The 15,083-nt window shown below is 59.9% G+C and overlaps 2 protein-coding genes across 2 annotated transcripts in view; one reads left to right on the top strand and one right to left on the bottom strand.

Moving 5' to 3' along the window:
- The first annotated feature begins 1,352 nt into the window (after positions 1–1,352).
- Positions 1,353–8,537, top strand: Cacfd1 (calcium channel flower domain containing 1). Its single transcript, XM_013029382.1, has 5 exons — positions 1,353–1,373; positions 1,908–2,047; positions 2,488–2,613; positions 6,259–6,366; positions 6,720–8,537. The coding sequence occupies exons 1-5, from the start codon at positions 1,353–1,355 to the stop codon at positions 6,808–6,810; spliced, it is 486 nt and encodes a 161-aa protein (XP_012884836.1). The 3' UTR covers positions 6,811–8,537.
- Positions 8,538–8,819: 282 nt separating this feature from the next.
- Slc2a6 (solute carrier family 2 (facilitated glucose transporter), member 6) overlaps positions 8,820–15,083 on the bottom strand; it is an 11,038-nt gene continuing 4,774 nt past the window's right edge. The window contains exons 2-10 of the mRNA XM_013029380.1: positions 14,614–14,913; positions 13,305–13,511; positions 12,649–12,748; positions 12,096–12,307; positions 11,718–11,870; positions 10,825–10,933; positions 10,384–10,575; positions 10,118–10,263; positions 8,820–9,423 (exon numbers count right to left, since the gene is read on the bottom strand). Of these exons, the coding sequence (XP_012884834.1) occupies positions 9,268–9,423; positions 10,118–10,263; positions 10,384–10,575; positions 10,825–10,933; positions 11,718–11,870; positions 12,096–12,307; positions 12,649–12,748; positions 13,305–13,511; positions 14,614–14,913 (1,575 nt within the window). The 3' untranslated portion in view covers positions 8,820–9,267. The remainder of the gene's footprint in view (positions 9,424–10,117; positions 10,264–10,383; positions 10,576–10,824; positions 10,934–11,717; positions 11,871–12,095; positions 12,308–12,648; positions 12,749–13,304; positions 13,512–14,613; positions 14,914–15,083) is intronic.

Here is a 15,083-nt window from a genome sequence, read left to right as displayed (position 1 = left end):
TGGCGCGCCCACCCCGCCGTCGCCCCCGCCGGACCCGGGGGCCTCCCCGCGTCGCTCCAGAAGCACAAAAGAGGGAGGTGCGCCGGGCGCCCGCAGCCGTCGCTGCCGGCGGGTCGAGGCCAGTCAGGGCAGGAAAACCTGAGGAGCTGTGCCTCAAGTGAGTTAGCGAAGCAGCCGGAAGCCCCGGGACACGGACACGTGCGGCGCGTGTTGCCGGCCTTCCGAAGCCTCCTGTGCGCCTGCTCCCACCTCTTGCTGCCCTCAACAAATGAGCACCAGTGCCTGCCCGGCACGCGGGGCAGGGCCTGGCCGCCTTGACCCACCTCCTGTCCTGCCGGGAGCCTTTCTTTCCAAGTGAGCAGCCAGGCAGTTGCTGGTGGCTGACCGTGGTCTGTGGGCTGCCAGGTTCCCCCCAGTGTGGCCCGCAACCTGGCTGATCGGGGGTCAGTCCTGTGCCTCTCAAAGGTGCCTCTGCCACCGCAAGAGCCTGCAGCTGTGTTAGGCCACTCAGGTGTAACTCCAGGAGGGGTGTGTGGTGCTGCCCGGAGTCCTCCTGTAGGCTTCAGAAGCCCGGTTAAGCGAGTACCAGCTGGTAAACCGCAGAGTGCAATGCAAAAGTGTAGGTGTTTTAGAGATATAAAAAGAATTTGGACAAGAGCTGTGCTCCTAGCCATTCCCTCTGGGATGGGGTTCCCCCCTGGGGGTGAGGGACCCTCAGGAACGGAAGAGGCATTTACCCTGGGTCCCCAGGACAACTGGAGGTATAGGTAGCAAGGTGGTGACTCCCTCTGTGTGAGGAAGGCAGGGGTAGGAGTCTCCATGCGTGGATGCCTCGAGCTGCTCACTGTTGAACTGCTGGGGCCCACCACCGTCCTCCCCGGGCTAGCTGTGGTGGGCGTGGGGTTGCCTGCGGAAAGCCCACATTTACACAGCCGCAGGAAGTGCCAGCCGCCCTGTGTCCCCAAGGACAGGACACAAGACTCCACTGTGGTATGGGACTGCAGCCGCTCTCCCGTGGTCATATCATCCAGTGTCCTCCTCCGCCTCATCCTAGGGTTACAGGGGAAAATGGAAAACGGCAGAATTCCAGGCCCTGGGGAGGGATCAGGTGTACCCAGGCTGCTGAAGGTTTAATGAGCTGGTTGCTAATTGCTGCCTCCAAGGGCAAGCGTCCACCTGCCTGGTGATTGCCTGGGCTTGCACCCTGTCCAGCAGGCCAGCTCCCTGGAATGTCCTGAAGCCCCCCCCCCAAAGTTTCTTGTTGCCTGCTGCTTTGGGCTGTGGGTGGAGGGGTGGGGCAGGGCCAGTGCAGGTGGGAGGGGAGGGGAGGGGAAATGGCTTCTTGCTGGACCATGGGATGCAGCCCTGTGTGGGTGAGAAAATGAGCCTATAAAGTAAGCGTGCTGAAGCACCCAAATTGATGGATAAGAGATCTTACCTGGTCTCCATCTCTGAGGTGCCAGGCAGGGTAGTGCCTGTCTCTAATCCCAGCACTCAGGAGGCTGAGGCAGGAGGATCTGTGTGTTCACAGCCAGCCTGCACTACCTGGTGAGATTCCATCTCAAAAAACAAGTAGATCCAGGGCACAGTTTCCAAGTCTGAAGATGTTTTGCGTGACCAGCTTTGTGAATGGTGTGACAGGTGGCCCATGTTAAGGGCTTAGTCTAGACAGCCCCAGCCTGACCTCGAGAGATAATTCTGCCCACCTGAGGTGGATGTGAATACAGCTGAGGTCAGGGTGCCAGCTTGCTCAGGCCCCGGAAGCCCTGAAGCGGTCTTGCTGCGCTGGCCTTGCTGGGGGGACGAGGGGTGGGCAGCACTTTAGCTCTTTGGGGTGATGGGGTTGGGGAGGAGACTGAGCGCTGAGCCTCAGGAGGGCATCTGGTGATTTGTCAGCCATCCCCTAGGCAGCCTTTCCTGCAGGCTCTGCCCTGACCTCCCTGCTAACTCTTGCTCACGTCTCCTGCTTCCAAGCCTGCGCCATCTCTGGCCTCTTCAACTGCATCACCATCCACCCTCTGAACATCGCAGCTGGCGTGTGGATGATGTGAGTAGCCAGTGGCCGTACTGCCGTGGCAGGCCTTGGGCTGTGGAAAGCTGGCCACAGCACAGAGGCTCCTCCCCACCCCGGCACCGCTGCTGCCGGTGGTGCCCAGAGCCATCTGTGGTGTTCCCTGCCGCCCGCTGCCACGGTCGCTGGTCCATGGAAGCGAGGGCAGGGCGGAGGGCTGGTCAGATGTGGCCCACTGAGGCGCCTGGGTCCTGCTGTGCCTGAGAGGGAGCGGTGCGGGTCCACTGTCCCCTCAGGATAAAAGGACCAGACGCCCAGGTGTGTCCTCCAGGATGCTTAGGGGCAGGGGCATAGGTTGAGACGGGGGGTGGGTAGAAACAGGTGTCCTGGGGCAGGTGGGTGCTTCGGGGGGGGTGGCATTGTTCATGGGGCTGCCCCAGGACTATCACCCCCTTCTCTCTGCCATTGCCCTGCAGCATGAATGCCTTCATCCTGTTGCTGTGCGAGGCACCTTTCTGCTGCCAGTTTGTGGAGTTTGCAAACACTGTAGCCCAGAAGGTTGACCGGCTGCGCTCCTGGCAGAAGGCTTTCTTCTACTGCGGGTGAGGGGCTTTGGGGCTGCCCTCCCCCAACTGGGTCCCCCATAATCCTGCCTGCAAAAGACTGGGAAGGCAGGTGTGGTGAGGGTGTACAGGGGGGAGGCTGGAGCGGTCACGTGAGGACTGCTGCAGAAACATCTTCCCGTCGGGAAGTTTAGCCTGCAGCCCCAGACACTCAGGAGTTGAAAGATAAATGTCTTGGCGGTGGCTGGGTGTGATGGCCCATGCTCGTAATTCCAGGCTGAGGTAGGTAGGAGGAAGGTGTCCCGCAAGGCTAACCTCGGGGGGAAAGTGCCTGTCCCTGTTTGTAACATAAAGCCAGAAGGCTGACCTCCCTGACAGGTGCAGAGCCCCGAGCTCAAACCCCAGAACCAAAGTCCTTGTCACATGATGTACAGAGGAGAACTATGGGGAGTTCTGTTCACCGGCCCTTTGTAGTCTTGTCGGCAAGGCACACGGCTGTGTTCCCTTCCAGAGGAGTGAGGTCAGCTATACGTCCTGATGTGGGGCAGAAAATCCCACGGCCCTCTAAATACATCTGTTCCCCCCTTCTGGCAAGTTCGGTGTGGGCCCTCACATGGCATCCTCAGACTGCACCGCCTTGGGGAGGGCATGGAGTGCTGCCTTGACAGCCATGTTCGCTATGGTATTCGCGAATGCAGATTACGTTAGACAAAGTCAGACCAAAGCGTGCTGGGCTATGGCTGTCCACCAGTGTCTGTGGTGAGACCCGGGGTTGCAGAGCGCAGGGGTGCGGGCGGTGCTCACGGATGTCCATGAGTCTGTGGTGAGACCCGGGGGTGCAGAGCGCAGGGGTGCGGGCGGCGCTCACAGATGTCCACGAGAGTCTGTGGTGAGACCCGGGGGTGCAGAGCGCAGGGGTGCGGGCCCTCCTGCGTTAGTGGATCCAGAGGCTGCTCAGCGTGTCACCCTGCCTTCGGGTTTGTAAGCGTAGTGGCAAAATGCCAACCGCAACATGCATTAAAATTTATTTTGCAATATGATACTTGAAGCCCCATTACCTGTAAACCATCCATCCATCCTGAATTTGGACTTTATACCTTTTACACCCACCTTCCATTAATATGATGTAAGCACCTCTAAGACATTACTTTTAGTGATAGGACTGGTTCTCAGCTGAATTCCTGGCATCTGATTTGTTACCTGTGGTATGAATGGAGCTGTGCTATCTCTGTCTGCTACAACTTCAGTAGCTGATTTCAGGTGTGGAATTACGAGGTCAGCTCTTGGTCAGTAAAAAGATTTTGAGCTGGGTGCCTGGTAGGTCACGCCTGTAATCCCAGCTACTCAGGAGGCTGAGATAGGAGTATCATGGTTCAAAGCCAACCTAGGCAGGAAAGTCCGTAGACTCTTATCACCAGAAAACTGGAAGTGGCGCTGTGGCTCAAGTGGTAGAGCACTAGCCTTGAGCTGAAGAGCTGAGGGACAGTGCCCAAGGCCCAGAGTTCAAGCCCCACAACTGACAAAAAGAAAAAAACGATTTTGAAATGTGTGACTCAGTTGCTTTCAAAGAGGTCATCTGAGTTTCCCCTCCCCCACCCAGTGTCATGAGCCATTTTATGTTTACTGTGTAATCCCCTATTCTTGAATCTTCTAACTGTATTTCTTTCCTTCTTATCTCCCTTTCTCTTCCTCCCTCCCTCCCTCCCTCCTTCCTACCTTCTTCCTTCCTTTTTCTGTTACTAGGGCTTGAACCTCAGGGCCTGGAAACTGTCCTTTAGCTTTTGTGCTCAAGGCTAGTGTTCTACCATTTGTGCCACAGCTCCACTTCTAGCTTTTTTTCTCATTTATTGGAGATAAAAGAATCTCACAGACTTTCCTGCCTGGGTTGGCTTGGAACTACAATCCTCAGACCTCAGTCTCTTGAGAAGCTAGAATTATAGGTATGAGCCGAGCCACCAGCACCTAGCTTTTGATCTCATTTTCTTTTCTTTTTAAAAAAAATTTTTTTGGGGATCCAGTCGTGGAGCCTGAACTCTGGGCCTGGGCGCTGTCCCTCAGTTCTTCACCTCAAGGCTAGCGCTCTACCACTTGAGCCACAGTGCCACTTCCAGCCTTTTTTTTTTTTTCCTGCTTATGTGGTGCTGAGGAATCAAACCCAGGGCCTCATGCATGCAAAGCAAGCGCTCTACCACTGAGCCACCTTCCCAGCCTTGATCTCATTTTCTTATTGGAAAAATTTCCAGTTCACTTTTGAACCTGTTACGATCTTAGTAGTGTACTTAGCAGGTCATATATAGCCTAGTATTAAAGATTTCACACCCTTTTGTTAGTTTCTAGCACATAGTTTTCCAGCTTGCTCTCAGCCTTTAGTTTTGTCAGGTCTCCTTCCCCCACATTGTCTTTTTCTTGTGATTTCAGCTTAAGATGTGGCCCCACTGTCCACTGAGAATACCACATTGTAAGTCATACAATACAGCTCACTATACCTATACCTACCCACCCCCACTACTGAGCTGAGCTCACTTGAACGTGTTCAGAGCCCTTATATTAGGGGCCAGAACATAGTATCTTATGAATCAAGAAATACCCAGACAACGTTCTACTGCATGTGTGTCACTTCTGCATTATTATAAACTCAGAATACCTTGTTTAGTCATGGTAAACTCAGGACTGTGCACTTTGGACAGCTTCAGTAACCATACAATCTAAAGTGGATATCCAGGGGGATAGAGCTGACAGCGAGCGCTGCCCCCGTGTCAGAGGGACCGATTCAGGGTTGGTCTGCAGGCTGCCAGCATTTTCCTGGCCCAGTCAGCCCAGGAATCACAGTGTCCGCAAACGACAGCAAGGATTCAAGATGGGTTGCTGGGCTTTTAATTCTAATGAGCCTCGCCACCAGGGGGCGTGCTGCGCCACCAGCCAGGAGCTGCGGTGCCCAGCACGGTGGGGTCTGACTTGGGGACCCTGCTTACTGCGCGCTGGCTAGCGTTGCCGTGTATCCCGAGCAGCGCCAGTTGTGCTCCCGGGGTTGCACACATGAGTGGTCAGCATGCCTCTCCCTCTCAGATCTCTCTGAGCTTTGGTCCCTGCTTCAGTAGAGGCTCAGTGACTCAGACACAGGGTTCAGAAGATGGAACAGCATGGTGTCCGTGGCTCTGTGCCAGGGCAATCCAGCATGCTGCTGGGTAGGTAGGCCTTTGTGGATCACAGTCCTGGAAAATCTGGAGAAAGCTTTGGTCCTCTCCCCAGAATAGACTGTGTGTGTGTGTGTGTGTGTTGCTTGCGTGGGCACGCCCAGACTGGTGTGTGTGTGTTGCTTGCGTGGGCACGCCCAGAGACTGGGCACTGTCCCTTAGCTGTTTCGCTCAAGGCTAGTGCTCTACTGCTTGAGCCATAGCTCCACTTCAGCTTTTTGCTAGTTCACTGCAGATAGGAGTCTCACAGATTTTCCTGTTCAGGTTGGCTTTGAACCACGATCCTTGGATATAAGCCTCCTGGATTGCTGGTTCCAGGTTTGGGATTCTGCACTCAGGTTCAGGGGTGGGTGAGGTGCCCAGCCCTGGGGCTGCATTTTGATTAGTCTCTGGGGATCCTTCCTGCCCCTCAGTCATCAGAGCCCCGAGGACTGAGGAGCCAGGTCTAACCATGTGGAGCGGGGTACCCACTGATCTCTTTCTCCCCTAGGATGGCCGTCGTCCCCATCGTCATGAGCCTGACCCTGACCACGCTGCTGGGTAACGCCATCGCCTTTGCCACAGGGGTGCTGTACGGACTCTCTGCCCTGGGCAAGAAGTGCGTCTGTGGCCCCAGCCCTGCCCCTCTGGGGGGCGGTCCTGGTGGGGTCCCTTGGTCCTGTTGTGGGGCACTGTGGCAGCCCTTGGAAGTGGACTCGAGTCCCCCCGGGTGGCCCAGCTTGCCTGGCTCTGCCTCTTCCTATGGCCCCTACACCAGGCTGGTCATCCTTTCCTGGAGAGCCCGGCCTGGGACAGATCTTCACCTAGTGTCCAGGAGGCCCTGGGCCCCGGCAGTCGCCTCTGCGTGGGAAGCAGAAGGCCCTGCCCGTGGCTCCCCCCTGGCTTACAGCCCGAGTTGGGTGGTGGCCAGGAAGGCTGTGCCTGAGTGACATTTGCTTGCTGTCTCCCCAGGGGCGATGCCATCTCCTATGCCAGGATCCAGCAGCAGAGGCAGCAGGCAGATGAGGAGAAGATGGCGGAGACCCTGGAGGGGGAGCTGTGAAGTGAGCCAGTGACCCGTCCTCCTGGCCGCCGGCTGGCTCTGTGTGATTGTCCGAAGGGACTCTGGAGAGGAGCTCTGCGAGTGCCCTGCCCTGGAGCCCTCCTGCCTGACACGTCACGGCCCCAGCGGGGTTGCAGGACTTGGACAGAGCAGAGCAGAGCCCACCCTATCAGCGCTGCATGGATGGCCGCCTGCTCCAAAGCATGCTGCCGGAGGATCTGAAGGCTCCCCATGGCTGGCGGTCCACCCCAAGCCCAGAGTGCCTCCTCTGGACACACCGGGCCTGGCTGGAGGCGGAGGCAGATCACCCCAACTCCTCCCACCTCCTGCCTGTCAGGTGGGAGCGTGGAGCAAGGGGAACATGCGCCTGCTCCCTGGCAAGTGGAATCCCAGCCCTGCCCTGGCTGCTTGTTCTCAGGACAGTGTTCCAAGGCCAGCTGCTGCTGCCGGGGTCGTGGCCAGTGCTCCCAGCATGCACCTCTCTGGCCAGAACAGGCCCTTGGCAGATGGTTGGACAGAACACTTCAGGCCGTCCTGCTGCTGTGCTTCCCGCAGGGCCCTGCCCTGCCCTGGGCCTTGGTGCTAGGGAGTGGTGAAGAGCTCGTGGGGTGCCCTCCCCCGTGTGGCCCTCCTTGTGTCTGCAGCGGCTGCCTCTAACTACGGTTAGAGGGCTGGACTTGACACACCTCAGGCCCTGCCAGCTGCCCCGGGAGCTTCCTGCCAAGGGGAAGATGGGCAGAAGTCAGAGCCGCCCCTCCCAGGGCTGTCCCCTGCTCAGGTGCCAGGCCGCCCGGACAAGCCCGCAGGGAAGGACATAGAAGCTGGTGTTGAGGAAGTGGCCCTCAGGAGTGTCATCGCGCCCCCACCCTTCCACAGCACCCCAGACCCCGCCCTCTGCTCCTCAGATTCACCTTGGCCTGTGGAGCTGAGGTGGGGCTGGGAGAGGGGGCGTGGAGAAGGCTCAGCTCCATCTTCTTCCCTCCCCCAACCCCGGGCGGGGCCTGCTGGAAGCTTCCAGAGCAGAGGGACTAGGTTTTGTGCCATGGAGACCAACCTGGAGCTGTTCCAGGTCTGCTTCCCAGGGGACCCTTCAGGCCTGCCCGTGTCTGGGGCCAGAAGCCATGGACGCTGGGAGACGGCCGGCCCTGCCCAGCCCTGGGACGCAGCGGATGCTAGCATTGGCAGTACTCTGCCCATGCACAGCCCCAGGGTGGCAGGTGAACCGGCCTGGCCCATCAGGATTCCTCTGGGGCCCCTTTGGTACTTACGGGCTCTGTGTGTGTATGTACGCACGCACGCGCACGTGCCTTTGTCACTCCCCATGTGTGCAGTGAACAGGGCCCGTCCACCTCAGGAGGAGCAAGGGCCCTAACTGCCCCTCTGCTTGCTTGTCCAGCCATGGCCTTGGGTCACTTCTGCCCTGACTTTGGCCCCTGCCATGGCTGCAGGAACAGGAAGGGGAGGGGCTAGCTTCAGCACTCCACGTGAAGGGAGGTGGGCAGGCCACAGGTTGGGACACCAAGGTAGAAGGTCCCTCAGACAGACCCAGGTGGACTGGCCACCTCCCAGATTCCCAACTGGTCTGTGCCTAAGCAGCTCTGGAACCTCTAGCCGCCTAGTTCATGCTCCTGCTCAGGCCAGCTGGACTGCAGGCTGGCCTCTGCCTCTGTCTGGGTTCTGCCTGTTCCTGCCTTGAAGCCTTGGCAGTAAAGGAAGACGAGTCTCAATGTGTGCCCTCTGCCTGGTACCTTCCGCCTCTGCTCCCTCCGTGGGGGCAGGGCTTCCCCAGCCAGTGCCGCTGGGCAGGCCAGCCAGTGGCCTGGGAGGAAAGCAACTAGTTTGGGGTCATAAGCAACCCATAGAGAGACAGCAGCCCAAGAGCAGCCGGCTGTGGGGGGGGGGGCAGTAGGTGCCGATGGCCTCGGCTGAGTCTAGCCTGGCTGATGGAGTGGGGGCTCCCCAGAGTACACCCCACTCCGTCCTCCCTAGGGCTGCAGGCCCAGTTTATTTATTCATAAATAGTAGGTAAACATAATTTGCAGGCGGCGCCCTGTAGGAGGTTGGGCTGGGCAGGGGGAAGTGGCCATACCACCAGGCCCTCCACCCTGGCTTTTGGAAGTCTGAGACACCCCACCCCCACCCCAGAGGTGTCCACAGACCCCTGTGGGTGCACAGCCCTGCCTTCCTCCAACATCAAGATGCTGGATGGGGCTGAGTGGTGGGGACAGGCTGGTGTGACAACACCATGTACACACTGCCCTCCCTCCGCACGAGTAAGGAGCCAGGGTTGAGGTCACCCGGCAGGTCCCTGACCTGGACACCAGCTAGGCCACTTGGACGGGTCTCAGCCAGAAGTGTTCAGGCTGGTCCTGGGCTCCGGCTGGTGGCAGGAACCGCAGCTGTTCCTGGTTGCGGGTGTGGGCTTGCTGCCGGTGGTGTGAGGCCGGTGGCCCTGAGCTAGTGCGGGAAGGACCGCCGCCTGGAGTGGAAGAAGCACTCGATCTGCTCCAGCGAGCGGCCCCGGGTTTCAGGCACGCAGCAACCCGTGAACACCAGGCTCACCAGGCAGATGGCCGCAAAGAAGAAGAAAGGCACCTGGAGGCCGAAGGCATTCTGGGGATGTGGGGTAGGATTGGGGGTCACACAGGAGAAATTCAGGTCCTGCCCTTCCCGCGCAGGACGAGGCCTAGCCGGTGCCAGCCCCTGTGGCAGCCTTGGTCTGCTCATTGCCTAAGACCTCCTAGGGCTCCCCTGGCTCTTGGCCACCCAGGGGCGGACGCTGGGTATGCTGCCTACCTGGAGACCCTTTCAGCCCTGATTCCCTTTCCCGCCGATGCCCAGCTGTCGTGTAACAGCTCCATGCTGCCTGCATGACCTCGTGGGTGATTTATACCTGACCTCTGAGGGGGGCAGAGGGGACCCTGGGTGAAACTGGGGCTCAGATTCAGGTGTTCTCGGGGATTGTAGAGGAAGACATGCCTTTCCACAGTGGGAAGGCACTAACGGTAGGACCAACTAGAGAGGCCCAGCGTCTGGGAGACAAGACTTGGCTTGCTAGACTCGCCAAGCCCAGGGCTGCGTCTCCTGGTGTGGGAGGTCGCCTGATCATCAGCAGTCTCTACCTTGCTCCTGTTTCTTGTGAGCAGGGCCCTGGCTGTGCTGTTACTTGCATCTTTAGTCTCCACACACGCCAACTTCACTGGCAGGTTAAATGGCCAATGGCGAAGGCCCCTGGCACAGTGAGTGGCGCTCTGCTGGCTGCAGCGGGCCTCAGAGATCCCTGGGTCCCCAGGGAACTCGCACTCACCACCACTGGCAGGAAGGACTTGGTGAGGACGAAGGCGGTGAGCCAGCTGACCAGCACACAGAGCCCCGAGGCCACGCCGCGGGCACGCAAGGGCAGGATCTCAGACATGAGGAGCCAGGTGATGGGCCCCCAACCCATGGCATAGCCTGTCCAGACAGGGGAGAAGGGGTGGGCCCAGGGACAGCCCATCCCCCCAGCCTCTGCTCAGCTGACACCAGGATGGCCACATGATCCCACCCCACCCCCAGGGGGTCCCCGACACCTACCCATGATGAAGAACATAGTGGCCAGCAGGGGCACCAGGGTGAGGGAGCTGGTGGGCATGGTGGGGGTCTGCTCTGTGCCCCCCAAAACCAGGCTCTGAAGGCCCACGCCCACGGTGCTGTTGGGGACAGGAGGCCTGGGGACGAAGTGGATGTACAGCCCCAGCGTCAGGTTGGCCACGAACATGATGGTTGCTGTGGACACACAGGTGGATACTCGGTCCGGCTAAGCTGGATCCCGGTGTGCCCTGTGCCAGGAAGCACTCAGGCCTCCAGCCTGGGCTCCTGGCCCGCCCTGAGGTGTGTCCCGGGCTCCTAGTCCTCTGCAGAGAGCCTGTCTGGAGCAGCCCACACTGGGCCCCAGGCAGGGGCTGCTGCACCCAGCCCGGGCACGCACGGCCGCTGCTGTAGTGAGGGACACCAGCCACAGCCAGGGCTGCTCACCGGACACGAAGAGCAGAACCTTGCGGCCAGCCAGGTCCATGGTCAGGGCAGCGATCAGCACGGACAGCAGCCTCACCGCGCCCACAATCGCCGCGTCATCCTCCGGAGGCTGGGGGCAGGGGGGCACCGGCGTTGAGAAATGGGGTCCGCCACTCCTGCTCCCACCCCCATGTCCAACCTGCCACCACCCCCCCTCACAGGCAGTGCAGGGGGCTGAGGCTCCCAGCCGGCGCCAGGGCTCCTTTGGTACTCAGAGTCAGGGCGTAGCTGTGAGTGACACATTTGCAGGGCCTCCCAGTGGAAGCCGGCCTGGCACAGACCCAGAACCACAGCCACGGGAGCCATGGGCTCCCCGGCGGAGCGTGGGGACGGGATGGACCAGGTCACCAGCACACGGCGCTGGCTGCAGGGGTACAGGGGAGGGGGGTGCAGTCCCTGATTAAGGGGCCTCCCCAGGCTCTGGGCCTGGCCCTGGTTCCAAAGGGACCATGTCTCTACAAAATGGCTTTCCTAGCTCAGTGGAAGAGTGCTTGCCCAGCAGGTACAGGGCCCCGAGTTCAGTCCTGAGCATGGGCAGCGGTGGAGTGGGGAGGTCATCCTGTATAACTGTCTTAATACACGTATGCTTTGCTTAAAAACAATTTGGGAAGTAGAGCTGTGGGTCATGGTACAGCGCTAGCCTTGAGCACAAAAGCTCAGGGACAGTGCCTAGGCCTGGAGTGAGTTCAAGCCCCAGGAGTGGCACAAAATGACCCGACAGTATAGCTGGGAGCACAGATGCATGGCTCACAAGCAGGTAAGAACCTGGATGGTCCCCATTTTCAGACCTGTAGGCCTGACCTCTAGGGTCCAGCTCGTGGCGGGGGCTGGGGGGAGGTCCCAAGTGTGCTCACCAGCACCACTGCCGTTCTGTCGAAGATGGGCTGCAGGTAGACGAGGATGGGCGTGATGCCCATCAGCTGCTGCAGGAAGCGCATGAGCAGGGCGATGAGGATCGGCCGGTACATGCGGGGGTCCCGGACCTCAGCCCACGACACTCGGCTGCTCTGAAACACAAGGCCACCACTGAGGGGCTGTGCGGCCTCTCCCACAGAAGCCACCCAGCCTGGGACCCTGGGGGGTTGGGGGAGACCCCTCCGCTTCCTCCCTCTTGCAGAAGAGACCCCGGGCTCTGGGAACCACTCATGCCAGGAAAAAGCAACCAAGGCCCAGAGAGGTCTAGTGTCTGACCAAGGCCACACAGACCCATGGGTGCCCCACCCCACCCTCACCTGTCTCTGGACGTTGTCCTGGATCTGCTCGAACTCCCAGTGGACATCGGGGCCACTGGCTCGCAGCCAGGTCAGTGCCTGCAGCGCCTCCTCGTCCCTGCCCCTCGAGAGCAGGAAGCGCGGCGAGTTGGGCATGAAGCTGAGTATCAGGATCATGATGAGCACCGGTCCCTCCCCGGCCACCGCCAGCCAGCGCCAGGGCAGCCAGAGGCCTGGGGGAGAGCAGTGTGAGGGGCTGGGAGCCTCCCCTGAGACAGAGGCAGGGAGGGGGCACAGGGGTTGCCTGGCCCCTGGCACATGACAGGAGGCCCTGGGAGGGTCCCAAGGACCAAAGCATGATGGGGAGGGTGGAAAGGCAGGGTCCACCTCCAGGCAGCCAGAGGCCTTGCTGACCACAGACAGATCGGTCCTCTGAGCAGAGAGGGCAGGGGACTGTCTGGAGAGACAGAGGGACACCTTCCAGTCCTGGGCTCCCCCAGGGGCACGGGCAGTCCTGGCCCATGGCGCCGGGGACTCCCGGAACCCATGGGCATGGATGTGGAGGGATACTTGCCGAGGGTGTAGAGGAACAGGGACCCAAACACTGCCATGAGCTGTGGCGTAGCCCCCAGAGCCCCACGAACACCAGGGGGTGCAATCTCAGACACGTACACCTGCAAGACACATCACCCCTGGAGCTTTGGTGAGAATGTAGGTGTTTGGACCAGGCTGGGGCCTGGGAGAGGGGGACCCTGTCAGCCCAGAGAGTGGGGAAGGGCGTTGTGATCAGGGCTCACAGCCTGCCCGCTGCTTTGGGGACCTGACTGTAAAGCAGGCAGGCCGCTCTGCTCTGAAGTGGGCGGCAAGGGTGGGACAGGTGCCCAGCCTCCAGACTTGGGGCGCAAATGCCTCCGTCCTGCGTCCCGGGCCCTCTGAGCGGGTTTAGGGGAAGCACTGCCTAAGTTCTCTAGGCTCATGGGAGGGCAGCAGGAGGGGACTTCCCTTTCCTACCCATGCATTCAATGCAAATTTTCTCCACTTGTGCAATGCATCTGTGGTCAAGAAAGAACTGGCAGGAGTTGAGAGAGTCCAGGGTGGGGACGGCTGGGCATGGGGGAACAAGTTTCCCAGAAGTCAGCTACCCCATCAGAGGTGGGCGGAGGCTCGACTGGACAGCCACTGGGGGCAGCAAACACTGTCACTGGGGCGGTGGTGGACATCCAACCTTACCGGGATGCAGGCAGCCGTGAGTCCTCCAGCGAAGCCGGTCAGCATCCTCCCCAGAAGCAGCATCCACAGGCCACGGGCTCCCGCCATGAGGGCGTAGCCGGCCACCGAGGGTACCGCTGAGAACATGATGCTCAGCTTCCGGCCCAGAAGGTCGTTGAGAACCATGGCACTGAGGCCTCCAGCTGTGGCTCCCAGGGTGAACACAGACTACGGAGAGGTGCAGGCAGAGAGGTCTGGGTCTGGGCACCCCACTTCCACTAGGCTGATCTCCAAAACCAGCCCAGGCCCCAGGCCAATGAAGGTGGTTGTAATGAGCCTCTGTTCCTTAGAGGTGCAGTAGCAACGACTAGACAGCCACTGGCTATGGGTGTTCCAATGTGGGGGGCTTGCTCTAGGGAGAAGGTGCCCCATGTCTATGGAGGGGTCTGGCCAGCAGATGTTTAAGCATCTAATTTTGTGTGTGTGTGTGTGCCATAACTAGGGCTTGAATTCAGGGCCTCACTGTTAGCTTTTTCACTCAAGGCTGGTGCTCTACCACTTAAACCAAAACTCCATTTTGGTGATTTTTTTTTAAAAAAGATAAGGTCAAACTGAGGCTGGCCTCAGACTTGGGATTCTCCAACCTCAGCCTCCAGATTGCTGGGACTGCAGAGATATGCCACCACACCTGGCCTTAAGCAGGACAGACCTCTACTGTGAAGGTCTCCTGACTTGGAGAGTACCTGGATTCCCCATAGAGTAGCAGTAACCGTGTGGGGCTTGGGTGCATGGCTTAGCTTATCCAGGCTTTCATTTCTTCAGTTGTGTTATGGGGATAGAACCCACATCATGAGTTGGCCCAGAGAATCAATCCTCTCATCTGAAAGGCCCTGCACTTGCCTAGCACCTTCTAAGAGTTCAGTAAAGCTTGGGTATTTTCAACTTAGCCACCAAGTTGGCCAATCTAGACCCAAGATTAAATCCTAGGATCCTGAGCTTCTTGGGGTCTTCCTCTCCCTCAGCCCACGCTGCCCTTGCAGCCAGGCCCCAGTCCCACTGGCACCTGGTGCCCCGTCCTGTGCATGGGGACAGTGTGCCGGCATGTCTGCCTGTCTGCCCACGTCCCTCAGTCCCACCTGGCAGAGACCCAGGGTCCTCCCTACCTGCATCTCCCCACGTCTTTTCCACTGGCTTCCACTTCCTCAATGTGTTACAATCATCTCACCCCGTCCTATTGGGTGACAGTCATGAGTCCCCCTCCAGTCCCCCAGCCCTGCCCCCCTCCCAGCCTGCCCCCCTCCCAGTCCCCCAGCTCAGTTTTGGGCCTTACCCCAAACCAGGACGCCTGGGTTTTGGTCAGGTGCAGGGCGGGGTTGGAGGAGCCCTCCAGGGCTGGGATGACAGGGGACGTGTAGACCAGGGCGTACCCGAAGCTGAAGTTGCCCAGCACGGCAGCGAAGGTGGCCAGGAACACCCTCCTGTTCTGCACAGCCCTGGGGGCCGAAAGGACCGGGGTCAGGTCCCCGGGCTGTCCGGGCTCCCAGGGGCCAGCCCAGCCGGCGGGTGGCACAGGGGCAGCCCCTCCGCCCGGGCCCGGCGCCGCGGCCGGGGGAAATCCCCAGGGCGTTGTCTGCAGAAGGAGAGGCGTGGGTTCGACTCCAGGTCTGTGCCGGAAGCCTGCCGGGCTTGGGCAAGGCCCCCATCCTCTCCGCGCCCCATTCCCCAAGTGGGCACGGCCCGCACCGCGTCCCTGCGCGGCGGGAGCGAGCCGCGGCTCCCGGCGTCCCCGCACCGAGGTCA

This window comes from Dipodomys ordii, unplaced genomic scaffold (assembly GCF_000151885.1).
Source record: "Dipodomys ordii isolate 6190 unplaced genomic scaffold, Dord_2.0 Scaffold118, whole genome shotgun sequence".
Classification (NCBI taxonomy): domain Eukaryota; kingdom Metazoa; phylum Chordata; class Mammalia; order Rodentia; family Heteromyidae; genus Dipodomys; species Dipodomys ordii.
This window is presented reverse-complemented; position numbering and strand designations above follow the sequence as displayed.